The 25,331-nt window shown below is 42.6% G+C and overlaps 1 protein-coding gene across 1 annotated transcript in view; it reads left to right on the top strand.

Annotated features, from left to right (window-relative positions):
- The window catches only part of PAK1 (p21 (RAC1) activated kinase 1), a 357,978-nt gene that overhangs the window by 116,487 nt on the left and 216,160 nt on the right, over positions 1 to 25,331 (top strand). The window contains exons 2-3 of the mRNA XM_086933892.1: positions 10,572 to 10,656; positions 20,869 to 21,088. Of these exons, the coding sequence (XP_086790018.1) occupies positions 20,890 to 21,088 (199 nt within the window). The 5' untranslated portion in view covers positions 10,572 to 10,656; positions 20,869 to 20,889. The remainder of the gene's footprint in view (positions 1 to 10,571; positions 10,657 to 20,868; positions 21,089 to 25,331) is intronic.

The following is a 25,331-nucleotide window of genomic DNA, read 5'->3' as shown; positions in this document are numbered from 1 at the left end:
ATTGCCCCCTTAACAGGAATGAAATTAGAATCATAATAAAAGCGACATTGTATCATAACAGTCATATGCTGGGTCTTTATCTTCAGGAAATTGACCCCTAATTGGTGTCAAAATGTTTGAATCAAAATAGTCCAGCAATGCCTGGTTGCTTTACATTCAAAGAACCTAGTACATTTCCCATGATCTTCCCAGTTGCTGCCACATCGGTGGGATGACCTATACTACCACGGAAATAGGGCCTGTGACTGTCTTGGTCTTGCACAAAACAATTGGATTTTTAAGGTATTTAGGCAGTCGTCTCAGAAGCAGCAAAAGAGAAAACTAGATTGTTTTTCCACTGGAGCCTATTGAGAATACTTGATCTTCTATCCTGCATGCTGTAAGGGTGGTTTATTTTGCATACCACCTGGCATATTCAAGTTTCCCCAATGAGTTCTTCCAGGTCTTACCAGGTTTCTGTTTGTGGTGATAAGAACTGGGAGGAGGAATTATTTTTTCTTCTGAGCACTGTTGAGAATTTGACGCATGTGTTCCCTATGAGTTGATTTCTTCCCCTTTGGGTCTAATTAAGGCTTTTGATGACTTAAATTGCATTCTGGAATAGCGTTTGTATTCTACTAATAGAAAACCCCCCTAGAGACTTTTGTTTTAATTACTATTTTTATCTGCAAATCTGTGCATTATGTTTTGTAAGGCCAAGGTTGTCCTCTGGACCCCAGTTAAATGTCTGCCCTTGATCTTCCAAGACTTTTAAATTAACCATGAAATATCTCATTGTAATACATGAATAAAAGAAGCAGTTCTTGCAGAAGTTGGAAATTCATTCATGAAAGTTTATGCGGTTTGAAGTGAACTTCTGACTTTCTGAGAATTCATAAAGAATCTGGAGTGTGCTGTACCCCTCGAAAATTTGCATGACAGTTGTGCGCCCAAACATTGGGTGGATCGGGGATTGTGTTCACCTCAAAGTCTATCCAGCAAGGTCTCCCCAGAGCCAAGATTCAGAACAGCATTTCAAATTACTCTCAGTAAGAAGAGACCCACTCAAAAAGAGAGTTAGACATAAAATTTAGACAAGCATTTGCAATGCAATAGGTCTTGCATTAGGAAAGCTTGAGCTATTGGTATTGTAAATGACCAATTTTATATTTATGTGTTGGCTTTGAAAATAGCGAAATTAATAGCTTTTTCATTTACAATGCCAATAGTTTTAACTTTCGCAAATGTGACACCTATAGCATTTGTAACGCAATATGTGTTGTATTTACATGACTTAGATGTATTGATATTACAAATAACAATGGCTTGTAATGTTTTTTACTAATTAATACTTTAAAAAAAGTTCTTGTAATTTATAATGGCAATAGCTTAAACTTTTGTAAATAACTTTTGTGAAGATTATGTTCATTGTATTTTATTATGACGAAAATACAAGAACAGAAGTGAAATATTAACATCTTTTTGTGACATTTGTAATAAACATTGAGAGAACATATTTGAAGCAGTTGTTGAATGGTTGCACAGATTGATGCTGTGGTGGCGCTGAGTGATGTGGTGGCGACGAGTGATGCGGTGGCGTTTAGTGATGCTGTGGTAGCGCATAGTGATATTGTGGTGCCCCTGAGTGATGTTTGGTGCCCCTGAGTGATGTTTGGTGCCCCTGAGTGATGTTGTGGTGCCCCTGAGTGATGTTGTGGTGCCCCTGAGTGATGTTGTGGTGCCCCTGAGTGAAGCTGTGGTGCCCCTGAGTGATGCTGTGGTGCCCCTGAGTGATGCTGTAGTGCCCCTGAGTGATGTTGTGGTGCCCCTGAGTGATGCTGTGGTGGTGCTGAGTGATGCTGTGGTGATGCAATAGATAGATGAGTGAGTGCGATAGATAGATGAGTGAGTGCGATAGATAGATGAGTGAGTGCGATAGATAGATGAGTGAGTGCGATAGATCGATAGAAGGCGATACATAGAGTGAGGGCGATACATAGAGTGAGGGCGATACATAGAGTGAGGGCGATACATAGAGTGAGGACGATACATAGAGTGAGGGCGATACATAGAGTGAGGGCGATACATAGAGTGAGGGCGATACATAGAGTGATGGCGATACATAGAGTGGGGGCGATACATAGAGTGGGGGCGATACATAGAGTGGGGGCGATACATAGAGTGGGGGCGATACATAGAGTGGGGGCGATACATAGAGTGGGGGCGATACATAGAGTGGGGGCGATACATAGAGTGAGGGCGATACATAGAGTGAGGGCGATACATAGAGTGAGGGCGATACATAGAGTGAGGGCGATACATAGAGTGAGGGCGATACATAGAGTAAGGGCGATACATTGAGTGAGGGCGATACATAGAGTGAGGGCGATAGATACGAGTGAGGGCGATAGATACGAGTGAGGGCGATAGATACGAGTGAGGGCGATAGATACGAGTGAGGGCGATAGATACGAGTGAGGGCGATAGATACGAGTGAGGGCGATAGATACGAGTGAGGGCGATAGATACGAGTGAGGGCGATAGATACGAGTGAGGGCGATAGATACGAGTGAGGGCGATAGATACGAGTGAGGGCGATAGATAGATAGAGTGAGGGCGATAGATAGATAGAGTGAGGGCGACAGATTGAGGGCGACAGATTGAGGGCGACAGAGTGAGGGCGACAGAGTGAGGGCGACAGAGTGAGGGCGACAGAGTGAGGGCGACAGAGTGAGGGCGACAGAGTGAGGGCGACAGAGTGAGGGCGACAGAGTGAGGGCGACAGAGTGAGGGCGACAGAGTGAGGGCGACAGAGTGAGGGCGACAGAGTGAGGGCGACAGATAGATAGATAGAGTGAGGGCGATAGATAGATAGATAGAGTGAGGGCGATAGATAGATAGATAGAGTGAGGGCGATAGATAGATAGAGTGAGGGCGATAGATAGATAGATAGAGTGAGGGCGATAGATAGATAGAGTGAGGGCGATAGATAGATAGATAGAGTGAGGGCGATAGATAGATAGATAGAGTGAGGGCGATAGATAGATAGAGTGAGGGCAATAGATAGATAGATAGAGTGAGGGCGATAGATAGATAGATAGAGTGAGGGCGATAGATAGATAGATAGAGTGAGGGCAATAGATAGATAGATAGAGTGAGGGCGACAGAGTGAGGGCGACAGAGTGAGGGCGACAGATAGAGTGAGGGCGATAGATAGATAGATAGAGTGAGGGCGATAGATAGATAGATAGAGTGAGGGCGATAGATAGATAGATAGAGTGAGGGCAATAGATAGATAGATAGATAGAGTGAGGGCAATAGATAGATAGATAGATAGAGTGAGGGCGACAGAGTGAGGGCGACAGAGTGAGGGCGACAGATAGATAGATAGAGTGAGGGCGATAGATAGATAGATAGAGTGAGGGCGATAGATAGATAGATAGAGTGAGGGCGATAGATAGATAGATAGAGTGAGGGCGATAGATAGATAGATAGAGTGAGGGCGATAGATAGATAGATAGAGTGAGGGCGATAGATAGAGTGAGGGCGATAGATAGATAGATAGATAGAGTGAGGGCGATAGATAGATAGATAGATAGATAGAGTGAGGGCGATAGATAGAGTGAGGGCGATAGATAGATAGATAGATAGAGTGAGGGCGATAGATAGATAGATAGAGTGAGGGCGATAGATAGATAGATAGAGTGAGGGCGATAGACAGAGTGCTATTGTGTGGAGTGTGTGTTGCATTCAGTAGAGTGTAATTATGTGGTGTGTAATTATGTGGCACTGAGTGGTATTTGGAGTGTATGTTGCATTGAGTGCAGTGTAATTATGTGGCACTGAGTGGTATTTGGAGTGTATGTTGCATTGAGTGCAGTGTAATTATGTGGCACTGAGTGTTATTTAGAGTGTATGTTGCATTGAGTGCTGTGTAATTGTGGTGTGTTCTTATGTGGCACTGAGTGGGATTTGGAGTGTATGTTGCATTGAGTGCTGTGTAATTGTGGTGTGTTCTTATGTGGCACTGAGTGGGATTTGGAGTGTATGTTGCATTGAGTGCTGTGTAATTGTGGTGTGTTCTTATGTGGCACTGAGTGGGATTTGGAGTGTATGTTGCATTGAGTGCTGTGTAATTATGTGGCGTGTAATTATGTGGCACTGAGTGGGATTTGGAGTGTAGGTTGCATTGCATGGCGAGTGACTGGTCAATAATGGGGTAGGTGAGCCACTAACATAACACGTAAATTGCGAGGTGAAAAGAGGAGCGCTGAGTGAGGGGCGAACGGGGACCGGGTGAGGGGTTAGTACAAAGAGGGTGATCCACTAACAGAAGTACAGTAAGGGGTGAAGAGATCGACTAATTAAGGGGTTAGGACAATGACGTTGAGTCACAAACAGAAAAAAAATAATGCTGGAAGGAAATGACAGGACACAGAAAAATTCAGCTATGTGGGCAAATCTGCGACGTCTTGTCCCGTTGTCTAACGCCCTCGGGCCAAGTTCGAGAGACAGAGAAAATGTAAAAAGTTGGACCGTATCTGCTGTACTAGAATGAAAATGCATATTTAAGAAACACCCTCTATATCCATAAATGTAGGCTGTAGCTGAAACCATTTAATAAAAATATCCCCCAACAGTTGAACCCATTTAATGAAAATATCCCCCACTCCCACTTTACGTAGAAGGCAAATGTTATTTAGCAAAACAAAAAAAAATCACACATAGGTGGGTGAAAAATGGGCAAGAGAGCAACATAGTATGTATGGGTGTGAAGGGGGAATCAGCGCATAGGGAGAGAGCAAAAAGCATGCACTCCCATGGAGGGCTAAAAGAAAAAAAAGTGTGGCGTGGGAGCGGCTTCCTTTGATGTCTTATGGGGGGGGGGAGCGGCTTCCTTTGAAGTCCGATGCGGAGGCAGATGGTGTTTGCTGTGCACGTGCTTCGCTCATGATCCAGCGCTCTAATTGAAAAACTGTCTCATAAACGCTACCTAACACCTCAATACTCACCATTAATCATGAAACACAAATAAAGGCCCATAATACCAATGAGACAATTTTGAGCAACTGAATCAGGTGGTATGATTAATTAAACTACTCACATATTATTTACAATATTATATACAACTGCAGTTTATCTTTCTTTACCATGGTTTTAAACATTTATTATTTATTAATCAGACCACTAAGGCGATTGGATCAACTGATGGAAACTAGACCATGAATAAACAAGACCAGCTTGTCACTTCAAATCTAATTTATTAACTTTATTTTTCATAAAGAAAAAGCATTTACGTTTTAAAATCTTTATTTTATAAGCAATTAAGAAAGCAGCATTTATATAAGGAAATAAATTAATACTGACATTTTCAAAGCAAGCTCAGAAAAACAAAGTATTAGCACAATAACAGTTTCCATTCCCTAAATCTATTTCCCTGACTATTTCTCACTTCACCTAAAACGGAAAAATCATTTAAAGTCTGCTGTCCTTACATGCACCAAAGTTCCAACAGCATGTCACGTCATTCAGGAATCGGAAAGTAAGAGTTTTTTCCCTGCTCATTGTGTCAGGTTTTATACCTTTTTCTCTAGCTAAACTTTCTACTTTTTACATTCTTTTAAGCAAATCCGAGCTTTTCATTGGCTGTCCTGTGTCAGTCCATGATAAAATGTATTAGGTCATCTTCGATCCTTGACCAAGTCCAGTCTTCAAATAAGCCCTATTGTCTTTCATTTCCACATCTTTCAGCTTCCTCAAGAAAGTTACTTTTTCCTCGAGTTTCGAACATTTACTTCCTAGCCTTGGCAGACACTTTAAGTTCCTGTCCTTGAGCCTTTTTTCCATGAGCACGTTCAAACACGACCAAAGAACTGCTTTTTCAATTAACGATGACCGTGTAGTAAAAATCTTCACAGCTACGCATGTGCAAAGACTTCACTCTGGACAAGGTTTTGCGTCTGCAGCTCTGTCAGCCATATTTTCTGAACCACCTTTAGGTCTCACTTTGGAAACTATTATTAAACAAACACAAGACATCAATTAATTAAAGAATTGAGACCCATTCTGTTACCCGCCCCCTTTAGTAATTAATCCTGTTAATTATGTTACCTAGCAATAAGCACAATCAAGCAGTATTATAATTACTTTTCCTTTTTGAACAGCACAAACTCCATAAGCTCTTCATCACAGAAAAAACATAACATAAGCACACAAAATAAGCACATGCCATTAATTTAACTGCCGCATTTAATACTGACAAAGACAATAGACAAGATTAGTTTATTATTTTTTCCTTTGCGTATGCAACATAAAGCACATTAGTTTATCCTGCGTGTATTGATGAATGTATTCTTAAACTAAGTTGATTAGTAATTTCACCACAAGCTTATTAATTTAATTATTGTTATGGGAAATTAACTTCACAAGTTTGAACAAAATCTTGTTCTTCACCTTGCTCCATCACTCACATGAACTGTACGCTATCCGCAGCTAGCAGCTAGGTAGACTTTTCGGACTGCATGATATAATCTCGACAAAAACAAGCATTGCTTTAGTAGGTCGAGACCTAAAACACTGTGCAGGCTTATTTTAGCCTTATAGCCCGCCGTAGAGGGCTGTACCGGCTATTAAAGGCCCTCTCCAGCGTTAAAGGCCCAAGCCGAAGGCGAGGGCCTTTAACAAGGGAGAGGGACTTTAATAGCCGGTTAGCCCAGGTACGAAGGGCTATAAGAACATTCTGCCACTAGAGGGCAGAATGTTCTTACCAAAAAAAACAAAGCGTTATGGAAGCATGAGGGGATTGGAATCCCCTCAGGCTCCCTGAAGCCTTTGTTCACAACCAGAGCTGTGAACAAAGAAACATTGGAATGTTGAAGCTCCAGGCTTTTACCAGCCATTATAAGCCCGGAGCACTCCATTGTTTTCAATGGAGCTCCCAACATTCCAATGTTCTAATAAAAGTTAAAGTGCAATACAGAAATTTGAAACATGCAAATGTAGTAGCAATCTCATTAAAATACATTGATATCATTTGCCACGAAGGCGCTCAGTAATATAAATAGTACAAAATAATAGGCAAAAAGTAAATCTAGACAAATTCTCAAATGCGTGGCAAAATCTGTTGGAAATCGGTCAGCATCCCTAATAGAGACCAAAATCAACTGTTCACCCCCCCATATGCCAGGGTTTATATACAGTGTTCTTGCATAGCCCATGACAAAAAACTTAAAAGTCAGCATGGTGCAACCAGTATTCCAGCAAATCTAATTCATTATTCTCAGGAGTAGCATAAACTTACAATTATAGCATAAGCCATAAATGAATATAGATTACTTTTTCTGACCTAATGTCGTCTGGGTGTGTTAGAATACTGGCTACAAAATCAGAAGAAAGCCATTGTGAATGACTCACCCTACCAAAAAAAATCACTTTTGTTAACCTATAGGCGGGCGAGTGCGTGGTGCGAGTGCTTACAAAATAACGTGGATGTCTGTTTTTTTTAAGTAAAACAAAAAACACTTTAGGTACAGTGCATCGGCGAAGCAGTTCAGAATGATGGTGACAATAAAATTAACTTAGTTAACCCCTTCTCTGCGGGGTGTTTTCCCCCTGCTGTGCGGGGGGAGGGGGCCGCGCACGGCGCCGCTGTTCTTGTGACGAGCTCAGCTCGTCATGAGGCACAGTGGAGCTGCACTCATGACGAGCTGAGCTCGTCACAGCCACACCCGTTTTTGAACGTTTAGCACAGCAGGGTAATTATCCAGCGTGCGAACGTTCCAATGTTCGTGACGAGCTCAGCTCGTCATGAGTGCAGCTCAACCGTGCCTCATGATGAGCTCAGCTCGTCATGAGCACTCAATGGGTTAAAAGCAAGGTTGATAATGAAATTAAAAATGTAAAGCATTTATGTGTGCATATCGGATCAAAAGAGTGCGATTAGGTAATCCGCACTCATCCAATATTCGAAGATAGGGAAGCACTGATGGAGACAGGCAGTGTTTAGTAGAGTCAAGTCAGTAAAATTGCAGAGGCATGACATCGACCATAGAAACTTGTCCTGGATGCTGCCAAAGGATGGAGCTGTGAAAGAAGGTGAGATGTCTCACTACTCTACATGCAGTGAATACAGTCATTCCAAAAGGGTTGTGAGTGCCAGATGCACTTCAATGTGACTCATGCGAAAAGTGATTGGAGCATAAAAGATGTAACAAGTTAGAGATTCTTACACAGCCCCATACCTCCTTCTAGGATGTCATGCCTCTTCCGCTCTGCATACTTGACATTGCTACACACTACACCTCTGTCAGCGATTTCTTTTCTTTGTATATTGGATGAGTGTGGGTTACCTCATCTCAGTCTATGTCAATACTCCAAGTATATGTTATGTATTGGCAACAAAGCGGTACAAAAGGGGGTGGTGATGGACTGAGCATCTGAACCAATCAAACACTCACACCCACACCCAGACAGCAGATCTGGGTTTAATCCATCACCGTTCTTTAGCCCATTCTGCCACCCCAGTTCAGACATGGCCATATGCAAATCAGTCTGACCCTGTGCCTCATGGGAACAGTCCAGCCCGAACTGCCAAGCCATGCCTTCCCTGGACCGGAAATAAGCTTCCTAGGACCGGTTTCTGGCATTACAGCCGTCTTAAGCCAGGCTTGCTTGAATCCAGTGGCATGAGGCACAGGGTCAGACTGATTTGCATATGGCCATGTCTGAACTGGGGTGGCAGAGTGGGCTAAAGAACGGTGATGGATTAAACCCAGATCTGTTGACTGGGTGTGAGTGTTTGATTGGTTCAGATGCTCCGTCCATCTCCACCCCCTTTTGTACCGCTTTGTTCGCCATAAGTTGGCAGGGTATGCTCAGACAGGAGTCCCTTGCTCACTTTGCCACTGCATTCAAGCAAGCCTGGCTGAAGACGGCTGTAATGTCAGAAACCGGTCCTAGGAAGCTTGTTTCCGGTACAGGGAAGGCAAGGTAAGGCTTGGCAGGTCGGGCTGGACTGTTCCCATGAGGCACAGGGTCAGACTGATTTGCATATGGCCATGTCTGAACTGGGGTGGCAGAGTGGGCTAAAGAACGGTGATGGATTAAACCCAAAACTGTTGACTAGGTGCGAGTGTTTGATTGGTTCAGATGCTCCGTCTATCACCACCCCCTTTTGTACCCATGTATTGGGATCAGCAGGTCTGCCCATATGTAAAACAGTAGCTAAAACCTAAAAATGGAGTGGTGCACAAAGGAACAAGGAAAGAGCTGAATTCCAGCATAAGTTACTTTTATGCAGAGTGGATGTGGGCTCAGATGAGGAAGCATTCGAGGCAACGGTCCTCTTTTTTGAAGATGTATATAGCGCAAACTCGACGCAAAGGTATTGGAGCGCTTTACATGAGTACCAGTTAAGTTATCATTCATTAAGTGATTTGCCCAGAATCGCAGAATGTGGAGTCGACCCCCAGGCTCGAACCTCGGTTTTCCAGCTCCAAAGTCGGAAGCTCTAGCCATGAGACCACATCCTCTCCCCTTTGTATTTGGTCCGGATCAGTGAAAAATTGGGTACCTGCTTTAAGGAAAATAGGAAGCTTTTTAAATTATTTTTTTGTTGCCGTTTTGTTTTCTAAAAAGGCTTTTCTTGAACAACATGCGCTTCGTTCACTGGGTTCAGTTTGTCATGCGTCTTGTGGTTGCGGCGTGAGGGTGCAGGCGCACTCTCCCTGGAGGGCTGTGGCTTCTGTTGGTAGACACAGGCCCCACTGTAGCTCTTGAGACTCCTGCCAAGCCAGCAGGGCTGGCATCTCCGAGGGAAGGAGTCATCCGAGTGTGTCATGCCCGCATTCCTTGGTCAAATGAAAAGCTGGCATTTGGTTTGTGGTTTTCCTCTTCCCTTGCACCTCAGCAATAACAACATGGATATTAGGAACACGAGATGTTTTGCTGAATTTGGATGTGAGCAATCCCAGTTAGAGGCTGGCAGTGCCCTGGCACAGTGTGATCTGCTGCTCCTTGTTATGTGGTAGGTCGACTGTGTACCGATACAGGGTGGCCATCTGGAGGCTTTTATGTATGTCATGCTAACAACTTGTTGCTGGACTGCAGATGCACACGAGTATGAATGAATGAATTAACTGTGCTTCTGTAGCACAACAGTGTCCTGTTTAGGTATCCCAGTGCTAACAGAGTATAGAAAACAGTTGTGTCGAAGCCCGAGAATTAGGAAAAAAACTGCAGTTTTTAAGGGCCCTATGGAAATGTAAACTTTTGATTTAAATTGAGAAATTTACAATAGGTAGTTCTTGATATGAAATTCAACAATTCTCCAAAAGGCCCAATTTCTTTCTGAAAAACATGATTTTGGTCTGGGTGGCCCCGACCATGTTTCTGAAGTTTAGTGGTGTGGTGGTCCTACTTCATGGCATCAGTCATGGATGAAGATGGGGAGCTCTTGTGAGTAGGTTTTGGAGTTTCATGCCAAAATAAATGCCGCCATTTTTAGTGTAAGAGTTGCAGGATGCGTTGGTACTTTGGCAAGATGAGACCTAATGCTCTGCATACCTAACTTGATCGTTTTCCATTTTTGGCAGACAGACGAGTTCCATTGCTGAAGGAGAAAAGACAACTCGCTGGTAGATGGACCCCCGAGTGTGAACATCTCTGGGTGCTGCAACGGTAAGGCGTTCCGAGGAGATAAGTTTCAATGAAAGTCCAGCTATGTAGCAGGTTGAGGACTTTTAATGTTGTATATGATATACGTTTTTAAGTGAATTATACAATCCGAGTTCTGATGGAAGCTTAATTTAATGCTAATGTCACTTAACTTTAAAACAACAAGGAAACGTATGTATGGGGTATATGTTTGTGGCTATTTAATAGTTACAATTTAAGCCTCAATTGCAACCCTCACCTGCCCCCTCTCCACCCTCCCCTGCAGTGTTGTTTCCTAAAGTCACTTTGGTCTGCTTTGTGCCTGTGAAAATATCTACTCCATAGCCAAGAAATCAATGATCTCTAACCAGAATGTATTTTCTAAGGCTGTGTTTGGATCGGGAAGGGATGTTTTGGGGATTATGTCTGACATAATGAAAACAAGCATTTGCAATGCAATCGGTCTTGCCTTTGGGACCTTATATGTATTTAGCTATGCAGCACATTAGCGTGGGTGCTGAAACAGCTACTGTTCTTTAATATGGAGGTAAAGTAAGCACCAAACTGCGTGACACGCCAGGTATGGGAACACATGGAGAGAAATATTGTTTCAGAGGGAAATGGTATAGTCCAAAGCTCTGTTTTTATTATAAAATCAGGGCCTTCGGTGGTCATATCACTGAAAATACAAGATTTGAAAAAAATATTGTCTACAGGGGCTCGTGGAAGACCATTTCTATGGACTGGAATCTAGAGAATGCTAAAGTGATTCTGGTATTTTACTGACCTGCTGGTCGTTTTCTATCAAGAAAGTTAAATAGAAGCAGTTGCCAGAAAAACAAAAAAAGAAAGTCCCTCAGCAGAAAGCAATTCTGGTATTTTACTGACCTCTACTAGTCGCTTTCTATCAACACAGTTAAATAGAGGCAGTTGAACAGAAAAAAAGTCCCTAAGCAGAAGCAGACCAGTCCTAGGGCTGATCTCCAGAGCTCACAAAGTACATACACATATAAGTATAAGATAAGTATATATTAAAGTATATCCCCGAGGTCTCGAATGCTCGACCTAAAAATGTAAATTAGAGTTGTAGGCAAGGAGTTTATTTTTAATGTGTGTTGTTTAGTTTACATCCACCCTTTTGTAATGACTGCGATTTAACCTATGTGAGTTCGGAGGTTTTGCAAGTGAGAGTGATTTAATATTTTGATATCTTTAATAGCTGGTAGTTTGTGCACGTCACTAATAATTGTATACTGAAAATGCTGCAGCCTCGAATTGGTCATGCAGATTTTCTTAAAGATAGTGTACTGCAGGTCGGATGGTTTTGTGTTGTCATTTCCTCTGAAGTCCTCAAGGTGAGTGTGAGAGCGTAGTATGCCTTCCACTGCCATTACACATACCTGTCGACTGACCCTCATTTGGTAGGTGCCATACTCTTTTCTTTGCTTACCCTCCTGCCAAACAGTATGCCTCCAAATACTTCAATGATGTCAATTATGCATCTCTCTCCCAAAAATGTTCTTTCTCCATTGACCATAATGGAAAGCCCTAGTTAAATGAATACATTCACCCTTATTTTAGTCAACAAGTTGACAGGTATGCCTATGATTTTGTGAAATAACTTCACAGACTATGCAAGAAACCTGTCGAAAGATCCAGCCTGCTTCTGAAGAATATTCATGTTTGTGCCCACTTGTCAGCTTGGTGTATTGGTTGAGGACAGGGCTGACATTTTGACCTGAGCAAGTGAGACGTGATGAAGTCCATGATTGCATGGTATGATCATAGCAATGCTGGCTGGCCAGGGCCCGCAGGCGGTGTGTCGCAAGTCACATGATGCAGATCCCATTACATTGTATGTACAGTGGTTAGAGATTACCTCCCCCGCTAGACGACACAGTTGAGTACTTATGAGATGGCCCCCAGTCAGGCCCACCCCCTTAAATGACTCCCCTGCACTTCCATCAGTTTGTCTGATAGTGGTGTGGTATAGATCTCGAATACCTGGTCTGCTTAGGCCCCCATTGACTACCACCCTCGGGCTGGGATAGAATATTGTGAGGTTCTGACCTGGAAGATGGGATCAGCTTCCGTGAGTAGTGAGAAGTGTTTGGGCCCGGTGTCAGCTAGAGGTTGCCTCCCCTGCTCGACGACATGGCTGGGTGCTTCTGAAATGGGTCCTGTTGGAGTACCATGCCCTTGGATGATAGGCGTGAACTTCCATCAGATCGCCTGATATTTGTGCACTGTGGAGATTGCTTGTGCTCCTATGGCTCCGGGTTCGGATAAGAAGTCATGAGATGCTATCCCGGAGGATGGACCTGGCCTCTGTAAGTTGTGGGGTGTTGGGGACTGGTGTCTGCTGACTGCCACATTGACCTTGTGGTGCTTCAGGTGCTGTTTCTGCCCTCCTCTCTCCACTCACCTTTAGCATTAATGGTTGGCCTCATATCCCCCCAGACTGATCCCTAGTGATTATCAAGTGGGATAACTCTAGGTGCCTCTGTTGGCGCCCGTTGCCACTGCTAGACTTATAAATACTGTGCCCCACCCATATGCTTCACTATAAACAAACAAGATTGTAAACCGGCGAAGCTGGTATTTGACTTAAGCAAAAAAAACATTTGATGGACGGAATGCTGGACAATGCAAACATTCACCCCCAGTCACAAGGATCTGGGTTAAATCCATCATTCTTTTTCCCACAGCACCACCCCAGTTTGGACCCAGCCATATGCAAATAAGTCTTGACCCTGTTCCTTGTGGGAACAGTCCAGCCCGAACTGCCAAGCCAGGTCCTCCCTGGACCGGAAACAAGCATCCTGGGACAGGTTTCAGGGCATCACCCTTCAACAGCCAGGCTAAATTGAATCTAGTGGTGCTGTGAGCACGGGACCCACGCCTGGGCATACAATTCCCACTTAGGGCGACATATGCAAAAGAAACAATTGATGGACGGAATGCTGTACAATGCAAACATTCACCCCCAGTCACAAGGATCTGGGTTAAATCCATTATTCTTTTGCTCACCACCCCACCCCACCCCAGTTGATACCCCAAAACCTGTCCAAGGGGGCTTTTTTCCAGTGGAGGACCTGGCCTGGCAGTTTGTGCTGGACTATTCCTATTGGGTGCAGGGTCAAGACTGATTTGCATATGGCTGGAATGGTATGGTGAGCAAAGAAACAATGGATTTATGCCCATATCTCTGTACTGGGGTGAATGTATGACATTGTTCTGCATTCTGTTCATCAATTGTTCTTTTGGCATCTGACACACAGTAGATCTACTACATAAGATGCCCCACTCGAGCATATGTCATCCCAGTTTCTTGCCGGGGTGGGGGAGAGTGGGCGGGGGGGCGGGAAGGTGACAAGCTGGATCTCCTTTTACTCCTGATTGACATGAAGCGCAGCTTGGACGAAATCAATTCCAGAATATACATGGATCACATGAAAGAATGAGTTGGTAGCAACTATAATCGCATTGGACACCTAGAACAATGGTTTGCAGACAAGGAAGACTGCACAAAAGAACACAGTGAGAAACTGATACGAATGGAAAAAGTGCTGCATATCATAAAGTCTTAGATTGAAGACCTGGAAGCCAAATCATGCCGCGGTAACCTGCAAATCATGGGAGTTGCAGAGTTCACCAACATGATGAATTTGCAAAGCTAATATTAAAAACCGTATTTGCTGAGGCCGAATTCACCACAATGATTTCAGTTGAGAAGGCACATCGATCCCTGGGTCCACACTCTCCCCCTGGTGCCCTGGCCCACCCTATCATTTTGCGCATGCTCAGTTTTAAAGATCACAATTTGGTGGACTGATAAAACTCATACACAATATTAATTGGACATATCTTCTTTTTTGACGTTGTTTTTCCTTCACTTTGTGTTTCATTTTTCACCATTGACCTTGATTTTCACAAGCACTATGGGTTCACTTTGCACTCTTCTAAGCACTTTTATGATGCATACTTGATGCTGTCTTTTGTACATTGAGTTTGAATCAATACAAATTGAAATATAATTGTGTGGTACGAATTTTCTTGGTGTAATTGTGACCACTAATGTAGTACAGATGTAATTTTCTAAAATAACCCCTATGGGATATTGTTGTCTGATTCAAAATGTACCCTGTTCCCACATGGGTATATGGGTTACTCCTGTAAAATTTACTACTGTAAATTTTACTACCATACGCCTTGCCATGGAGCACAGAGATCTCAATTACAGTGGCAACTCAATCTCCCTGACTTCGCCATCTCAGTTCAAGTAGTGCACAGAAAATGTTTCGTGAAATGCTGTGTGCAGTATGCCCTCCTATACCCTGCCAAAGTATGCATTATGATGCATTGTAGATCACACATTTTTTTGGATCCCCACCAGGCCAACAAAGTAATCTCTGGTAACCGAAAGAGATGCTCAGCCTGTAATTGGGGACAACTGGGGGTGGAGAGTTCCTGGCCACCATTGGAGCACTGACGTTAGTTAATAGTTAAAATCCGGATTATCATGTTTGTTGTATTAGCTGATGAGGGATACTTTGTGGTTTAATGATAACGGACCTTCTTCAGTTTTTGCTCACCATTTCCTTTATCTCCACATTATGTATGAAGCGCCTGGTTTTCTGCTGTAGGGCCTACACTAAATAATGTTATGTTACAGTACGGGCACTTGTCAAATATGCTTGGCAAGGGTAAACCAATGCAGTCTATAACTAAGTTCAATCCCCTCAAACTCCCTGCCCCCAAGGGCATGCCTGCCTACTACCTGACGGCTTTCCCCATCTCACCCAGGTCCCAGAGCCTGTATGTGTTGTCTTACGCTGTTGTAGACTCAAGGGGGAGGGGAGATTCGACATCTGTCCCCATGTCAAATGGGCCTTGCTGCTTCCTGTGTCACTATCTAGTCTGGTGTTCCAAACATAGGGACTGGACTGTCTGTGCATGCTATATCAGCCGACTACCTGTACTCTTCTTTGAGAACCTGCACTTCACCTTCGGCCACCAACTCCCTCTTGAGTTGAGCGTTCACCTTGTTTTTTTAAATCCCCCTGCCCCTGGGGGTATGCCACTTTATTGACCCCACTGTTATGACTATTCTTGGTTGGGGTATGTTGTTCCTAGTTTGCAAATGCTGTAGGCGACCCAGTTCCATTTCATAGTAGTAATGCCCTAGGTGGGAGGGAGGAGGGTGGTATTAGTTACTTCCTTTGACAGTTCGGGGGAGACATCTCAGAGAGTGCACGTTTAACCTAGATATGCCCAGATGCTTGTTAGGCTCTGATTTGTTACTGTGCTGCCGTGCCATATTGTCACATCCTCCTGTGAGTGCAGGCCCATGCTTAGAATTGCTGGTTGATTTAAAAAAAATGTCCCAAAGTAGAAGATGCGTCCGATTAAACTGATGCCCTGGAATATTAGGGGGCTAAATAACCCTAAGATAGCAAAGCAAGTACTCTCCTACCTCCACAGACACGAGATAGACATTGGTCTATTGCAAAAAATGCACCTAACACGTTACATTTTCTGTGATACAGGCCAAATAGCTGAGTACAAACTACATGGCATCTTATACCTCCTACGCATGGCTTGTGTACTTTATAGTGCAGAATGAATTCCACTCTATCCACTGTGGTTGGATACAGGTGATGAGGGGAAATATGTTATGCTCTATGCGATGCTGGGGAACAGGACGAAGAGGATAGTCTGCATGAATGGTACAACTGTTGACAGCCCAGACTACTTCTTAGAAGTCTGACTGAGAAGTAAGTCTGGATGCAGAGTTGAATCCACTACATATAGTGGGGGAGGTGGGTACAGGGGACGAGTATGACTTTAATGTTGTGGTTGAGCCACCAGAAGACTACTTTGGCATTACTTGGTATCCCCATCCCTTAGCTGCATGGCAGCTAGCGAGGAACATGACTGATAATTGCCTAGTAAGCATATAGCACATTAGACATCGAGTGGGCTTGGATGGGACATGCTGTTCATCTAAACATGTCTCATGGTGCAGATTAGACTAGTGGCTCGTCACCAGAGACATGGATCCATGGTTTATCAGGATGGGATACCTTCCTAGAACCCTTATAAGATCGCTCACCGGTGCTATTAGAACTAAACATTCCTGGCCTTCAACATACAGCATGTGCTTGGATACTTTTCCCTGAGGCTTTGCAAACCCTTGACTCAGGAAGGACAGTAGACAAGAGATATTAGATTATTTCTCTCAGTAGTGTTAGCATGTTCTTGGGGGGCCCTCAAAGATAGTTATCTGGGGTACGTGACTAGCCAAGCAGTCCGGTATCTTTAAGGCTATTCTGAACCAGCTGTAAAGCTTGGGGGAAAACACCAAGATTTACAATGACTTTATTAAAATCTGTTGGATGAGAGAATATTCACAAACGTACGAATCAAGCTAGATGAATTCAGCAAGACAGCTCAAAGTGAATAGGCAGGCAAGAGCTGGCACCTACGGAAAGGGAAATAGACCAGTTAAAACCCTGTCCAGTTTATTAGGCGTACACGGGCCAACTTAGACTTAACTATATTCTGCTTTCAAGATGTGTCCAGGACCTTCAAAGCACCTGAGATCCTGGGAGAAATTCCTAGATTTTACTCATATTTGTATCACTCTAAATCCAATTCAACTGAAGATCAGATACCAGTCATTTTGACAGGATCGCTCTTGGCTTAGCTCGCAATGTACACTGACAGTACCTGGATGTGCCAATAACCATTGAGGAAATCCTGAAAGTAATGCAAATAATTTGCCTAGCAGGAGAACCCAAGGGGCAGATGGCCCAACGGTCCAATTTTATAAAGAATATGTTCTGTTCTTGGTTCCACTGCTCTTGACCATGTTTGAAGAGTCATATGAGTTTGGGATTCTCCCTGCCAATCTTCGGGAATTGGTAATGATCACGCAACCAAAACCTGCCAAACTACCTGACAAATGTGATTCTGATCACCCATTGTCACTCATTAATATTGACAATAAAAACTTAGCAAAACTCCTGACTAATAGAATACAAATACATTCTCTCCACACATTGTTGGCCTGACCAATCAGGATTTTTATCAGGGTTCTCCACATCACACAATAGCCAGACACTTTTCGCACTCCAGCATCAACTGGACCCTCTACTAAGTGCAGTCTTCTTAGTCACAGCCAAAGCATTTGACTTTTCAGAGTAAATGTATTTTTTCAGATTGCTATCCAGGCTTGACCTTTAGTGTCAGTTTCATGAGATGGGTGAAACGTCTGAATTGTGATCCTGTGCCCGCATGCAACAAAATAGGCTGATATCCATGTCTTTCGTCATTTGGCCCCTCCCTGCAGCTTTGTATCGCGTGAACGCGACCCAAAGGTATTGGAGTGCTTTACATGAGCGCCAGTTACGTTACACAAGGACACATTCATTTTTGTAGGTTATGGGAGATTTAAGTGATTTGCCTGAATCACAGGCTTTTGAGCTGATGCTGAGACTCTTAAACCATTATACAGGGCACCCCCACCCCAAAGCTGACCCTTGTCACTTTGCGATAGCCAGGGAACCATAAACAATCATGCTCTGTCAACATAATGCTGACCGGGGTCTTAACTTTATGTCTAGATGCCCATTGGTCTCGCTGTGCGCGAATGGCGTTACTCTTTTGGTGAGGGACCACACTGTGAATGTCTGGCCTCTTATCAGATTAGATTTGATTTCCTCTCTGATATTACCATTAACTGTGCCAAGTTGATAATATTCCTTTTAATCTCTTCGTTTTCTAAATGTGCTCTAAATTACCCACCGGAGAGACACAAAACTTCTGTGAAATATCTTGGCATATAGATAAGCAGGGACATTGAGGTAGTACTACAAGAAAACTAAGGACTGTGATGGCAAGATTGGAAGATCAAATGTCCGTCTGGATAGAATTATCTCTATTGCTTACCTGTAGAGTGGGGCTAGTAAATATGGTAATCCTGACCAAGATTCTTTATCTATTTAACAGCATTCCTATTCTCCTCACTAAAGTTTTTTTCCAGAGGTTGAGGTTGAACGTGGTACGTTTGGCCTCTGCAGCAAAGGTTGAAGTGTGAGATATTGACACTCCCTGTTAAACAGGGTGAATTATCAGTACCGGATTCTGAGCTACGCCATCAGTGTGCACAGGCACGGTATATGAATTATTGGTATTTCTCTATGTGATGTCAACCATATGTATTCAGGTGTGGGTCACGCACTCCTATGTGTGATTAAGGTAAGCTGGTTGTGGTGTGCTTCAAAGATATCACCCCCTGACAAAGAAGGTGTGGAAATCAAACTAATGGTTAGTGACACCTAGGGTAGGTGCCAACTCTCTGAGCACAACCTCAGTGAAACAAACGTGTTTCTTTAACAAGTGCTTCAAATGTCGCAATAAATTAAACCAGTTTTGTGTTCATGTTCTTCATGTTTAATTCACACGAATCTCTCTTCAAAATCCATGAAGTTCCATTTCATATGTAAATCCAAATTCCTTTTGTACATAATGACATCATAGCCCAATGCATTTCGGACACATGGTCCTTCGTCAGGGGAATTCTAAAAAAATAATAATGATACAATCTAAGTATGCTCCACAGAGTAAAAATTAAATGTACAAATGCATTGCCTAAATCATAAATGTGTCTTATGAATAGTAGCGGATAGCAGGGAAATGAGAAGTACAACGTTGAATCAGAGGGTAGAAAAACCGAAAAAGAAGACAACCTAGTAATCAACATATCCTCATATACTCTGTCTGATCAAGAAGTCAATGTCCTACCTCTCGGAAGTTCACCGCTCTTTCATTGCTGCTGGTGAAAAGAAGAATAGAAATTAACTATGGCCCTCCTCTAAAGGCAACAGATTGGCGCATCAATATGGCCGCACTGCCAGGAGCAATTGAACGCATATTGGAAACCGATGGCTCTCCAGTCACGACCCAAAAACATTTGGACCCTGTTATGGCACTACACCTTCAAAATCCAGAAGAGTCGCCCACATGTGGAGAAGTGTGGCTCACCGGTTAGAGGAGGCAGTCCCTGATGCAGAGGTCAGCCCCGGGACCAGGGTTTAATCCCCGATGCGGCAGGGCCTTGAGCTCAAAATGTTCACGGACTTGATAATTCTCGCCTCGGTGCTTACTCGAATCAAGGGTTCACACTCTGCAACTCTGGGCAATAGCTTGCTTAATCTCCACTACGGCCCCGCCGCGATGGGATGCCTGGTCTTCACCTTGGGGATGCCCAGTAGGGGTAATCTCGCAGGGAAAGGCCAGGACGGGTTCCCAAAGCAAGCGCCTTGAGACCTTGCGGTGAGAGGCGCTATATAAGAACGTATGATTTAAGATTTCCACCGGCTCCTGAAAGCATCAAAGGGCCATGAAAGGTCTTTGGACTGGCAGCTTGAGGCAGTTGCTTTGTTGCTTTTGTGACAACAATTTAATAATTGTGCCAGGTCAGGGGGGCACTGTTGCTTTGTGATGATGAATTGCATTTGTAAGCTATTTTAACTCCCTGGGTAGCTGGGGGTGGGTTAGGGTGGGGGTTATGGGACTTCTGTTACTAAATTCTATTGGAACAAATGCAATAAAGTAACATTAAAAAAGGAAACTGAGTGCCATCTAATGTGAAAGCAAGAATGTTCGACAATGTTTCTATTTTTCACATTTCACGTTCTATTTTTCTGGTACCCACAGACTCCCCACCTACTCACCATATCAGGATCCCATGCTAGGTATCCTAATTCAAACATTCCTAACCCACCTTATCACACCTTCTAACCCTAACAGCATCTCTATCTCACCCCACTGGTGTCTTTGATCCGAACCCTATCTCTGACCCGAATTCGAATCCTACACACTGATCTTTAACCTAAAATTAGCCTTAATTGTTTCTGAGCAATAACTATTTCCTTAGCCAGCATCTTAACACTAAAAATCACACTAACCATGACCATATCCCTAATAGCCTAAGTGACATGAACAGAAAACAATCCAGGTGAAAAGTTCAAACTTTTTATCAGGCATTTTTTCCAAACATTTTTGATCTTTCAAACTATTTGGATAAAACCTTTTGATCTGAATCCCCTCAAAATCATATTAGTGGACAATCATGGCTAAAAAAGAATTTTTGATAGGTAACAAAATAATGCGTCCAAAACGTTGCTTCAGTTGATCCTGGGTTGAAACGTCTATATTTGTGTGTTCCAGTTATTGCCGCTATTGTTGAAGATGTCCGACAATGGTGTGGACATGGAAGACAAACCTCCAGCTCCTCCAATGAGAAACACAAGCACTTTAATAGGAGGTGGCATGAAAGACCCCGCTGGCGCCTTGAACCATGGTTCCAAACCACTCCCGCCCAACCCAGAGGAGAAAAAGAAAAAGGATCGATCCAAGCGCTCCATCTTTCCAGGAACAGGGGACAAAAGTAAGTACATTCAATTCTGTAAAAATCAGATATTGTTTGCTCCCTTTCAGTGTCTCTTAATGATGTTATTAGAAAAAGACTCCTGCTGGTCACTGATGGTCAAGCAGCACATTTTATCCTTGAACACTTTGATGGTTTTCCATTTGGTCCATAAATTGTTTGCAGTAGTACCGGCCCATGAGATAGTTGTGTGTATAGCAGGCTGTGGTACTGTTTTGTCACAATTTGTTTTAAATTTCAGAAGCATTATATGGACAGCACGACCACAAACACCGATCCATGACAACAAACGCCGCTCGATGACTTGTGAAAATGCCAGAAATGTTCTTTTATTTAGCTTAATAACTTTTGGATACCCAAACCAACAATCTCCCAAATAACACAATTCATTCCTATACATTTATCACCAACCCACTAACAGTCACACTCTTGTTTTTTGCACTTATCATTCCCAAGTTGAGATGCCATGACCAAAGGTGGGTAAGGTAATACAGAAAATATATTGCTTTATACAGTAACAAAGTCAGAGCCTTGCAGCTTACTGAGCAGGTGAGCCCCTTATTCCCTCTGAAGAGAAAAGCTAATGTGTCCCTGCAAATCTGTACAAACTACTTTGTGTGAGTAATGAGGTGTACAGACACTATGTTAAACGGTCCTTGAAACCAGTGATCCCTTGAGGAGGCAAAGGCATTTCTTCTAATGGTTAGCCCATGTGGCCGCAGCTGTGAACAGCAGTTTTTTAAAAACATACTTCTGTACAAAACAAGTACCAAAATCTCTGATAAGCACAAACAGGAGCTTGGGGCACACAGTCTAAGCATTGACGCATCACGTTCTGACCATAGGGACAGTAGAGATGCTGTTAGGCGGACGTTCGCCCCGGCAGATCAAGAAGTATATTAATCCACTCCCTATCACTCCCTTTGATCAACAGTTTTGTGATCAGTGTCTGTGTGTCAGTTAATATTCTCATTTACTAATGCAAGTAACCAGGCTTAGTAGTAAATAATCTCAACTGCTGATACAAGCAACAAATCTCAAGTAGTTAATATACATAGTTACTGATAAAAGTAACAAGACTCAAGTAGTTAATATTCTCAACTACTGATACAAGTAACAAGGCTAAAGTAGTTAACATTCTTAGTTACTGATAAAAGTAACAAGACTCAAGTAGTTAATATTCTCAACTACTGATACAAGTAACAAATCTCAAGTAGTTAATATTCTTAGTTACTGATAAAAGTAACAAGACTCAAGTAGTTAATATTCTCAACTACTGATACAAGTAACAAGGCTTAAGTAGTTAACATTCTTAGTTACTGATAAAAGTAACAAGGCTCAAGTAGTTAATATTCTCAGTTACTGAGACAGGTAACAAGGCTCAAGTAGTATTAGTCTCCGTTATTGATACCGGTAATGAGGTTCGAGTAGTATTTAGTCTCAGTTATTGATACAGGTAATGAGGTTCAAGTAGTATTAGTGAAATGAAGATGAATCCAAGGAAGATTAAGGTAGATGCTTATTTAATCGAAGAGCACAGTACAAGTAATCCAGCATAGATCAGCATCAATGAATAACTGACTCTTACAAAGGATGCACATCAACATGACATATGTAACATTCCACATTCAGTAATGACATAAGAAAGAATGTGTATGATTAAAGGAGCAGTACAAAAGTAAGCAACACAACACATCCCCCTATCTAATAATAAAATAAAAAAAATAAAAAAAAGAATAAGAAAACATACAATAAGTGATAAAAAATACTACCAAAAATTTGTGATAAACCCTTAACTATTGTTAGTGATATAATCTTTAAGCCACGAAGGAACCACCCTCTTCCTTGAGGAATGGCGGAGAGTAGAATCCTAATAATACTTTGTATATTTACCATGTCCAAGAGTTGTTTAACGTCCTTCTCAGTTAAATGAGGTAAACCAAAAAAAAAAAAATGTTAAAATCAGATCAGGTATCCCACGTGGGTTCTGCTCTTCGAATCCCGTCGCCAGTGAAATGAAGATGAATCCAAGGAAGATTAAGGTAGATGCTTATTTAATCGAAGAGCACAGTACAAGTAATCCAGCATAGATCAGCATCAATGAATAACTGACTCTTACAAAGGATGCACATCAACATGACATATGTAACATTCCACATTCAGTAATGACATAAGAAAGAATGTGTATGATTAAAGGAGCAGTACAAAAGTAAGCAACACAACAATTAGTCTCAGTTATTGATACAGGTAATGAGGTTCAAGTATTTTTACCAGAACAGCTTAGACCAGAAGGCATATTTCTCTTGGAAAATACTCCTTTGTATGTTCAAGCAGCCGCCTCTCTTCTGGATTCTCCAGCATCTCTCTGAGGTTCCTTTTCTTACACTGTCATAAAGTATCCTCAAATAAGATTCTTATGATAGACTTCTTTATTGAGCACATGCAAGAAAGACTTGGCTGCACTACACCAAGCCTTCGCTCCTGGTCTTCAGCACCTCCTCTCCAGTAACTAGACCCTACCGTGTGTGTATGCCAGAATTGTTTTTTTAAGCCTGCAACCACTCTGCTGTTCAAGGTTTGGTTTGCTTGTACAGCACCCATGACCTAATATGAGAGTAGCTGAAACACAGTGGCTATATTCTTCTTTTTTTGTTTTTGTTTACAGTCCTAGAATGATTTCATAACAAACCTGTCTATCAATCTTCGCACACTTTCACTGTTCCATCCTGAAGATCCTCTGATTTTGTAGAATAATCAGCATATTTTGTGATTCTAAATAGTCCCATACCGATTTGATTGAAGTAATAGGATGTATGTCCTGGTCTGTGCTGTTGTAGCACGCAGCCTCAAACATGATTGGGATAATTCGCAAGAGGTGTTTTGGAGTACTGCCAAATACCCTCCCAGTCCAGGTATATGAATTTTGGGTAGATTTGAAATATTTCCTTAGTTTGAGGATCTCCAGACTTCCTCTTTGCTTATAAACATTCTTGAAATGTTTCCTGGCCCTTCCAGCCAGATTAATGCTATTTAACTACCTCTACAATCAATAATATACTACATCATTTTCTTCCAGTAAAATATTCTAATTAAAATGGCTAAGTAAGACACAGGGCTGGCTCCTGATAAAGTCCAAATCTTTAACTTTCTATAACTTGTTGTAGGATACACTATTTCTAACAGCCCAAAAATTGATAGTGATATGCACATTTAAATAAATGCTCCTTAACCAAATGAGATTATGATTACCCATTGCACTGAAACATGGAGGAACTTTGACTTGCTACAGTTGACCCCATGTAAAAAGTTGGCGCTCCTGCTTCTATGTTGCAGAAATGCCTCACAAGGAATCTAGGACTAGGATTACATTATCGTAAGTAAAGCTAAGCTTCCTCATATATTATCCAAAACCTGTTTCAGGTGTTTCCAGTCAAAAAACGTCTAAATTTGCAGTGTGGTAGCTCTCGCCTAGTCGTTCGTATTTTATAAATCAGATGTTATTGCTTTCTAGCCACGTTGAAAGCCTTCCTTTTTACTATAAATCCATTTTGATCGGAGTTATGTTATGTTATGGGTATTTGTAGAGCAAACAACTCACATGGGAAGGTATCTTGGTGCTGCAAAGCAGGAGCAGCGTGGGTCAAGACTTGATGAAGAACATGTATTCAGTATCTTGCAAAATTCAAGAGCTGAGGATGTGGCTCTGATGTTCAGGGGTAGGTCGATTTAGGCTTTGGGAGCAAGCTTGGAGAAGGCTCAGATTCATATCTTGATCTGTATATGTAGGGGATGTGTGTGAGTAGGAGTCCGATTGAGCAGAGGTTTCTGGTAATCATGTGGAAGTCAATACGATTATTGGGGTAGGTGGGGCCAATGTCGTGCAAGGCTTTGTATGTGTGCATGATGAGTCTGAAGAGTGCCTTTTGTGGATTGGGGGGCAGTGGATGTGTTTGAGGGGCTGGTGATATGGGTGCGGGAGGGAAGCCTGAGTGTAATTTTGGACACTAAATTCTGTGTGGTCAGATGTCTTCTAGTCACTTGTGTGTTGATTCCATCATAGAATGCGTTGCTGTAGCCCAGCTTGCAGGTAATGAGGTCCTGGTTCACACTTCTGCAGGTGTTGAAGGGAAGCCACTTAAAAATCTTTTGAGTATGTGAAAACAGGAGGCGGACCCCGTGTTCACTTGGCCTGCCATAGCGATCTGGTTGTCATTACATTTTTTAAGGTTCTTCTCATGGGTAG

This window comes from Lissotriton vulgaris, chromosome 8 (genome assembly GCF_964263255.1).
Source record: "Lissotriton vulgaris chromosome 8, aLisVul1.2, whole genome shotgun sequence".
NCBI classification, from domain to species: Eukaryota; Metazoa; Chordata; class Amphibia; order Caudata; family Salamandridae; genus Lissotriton; species Lissotriton vulgaris.
Note: the sequence above shows the minus strand (reverse complement) of the source record. Positions and strands in the feature narration are given on the sequence as shown.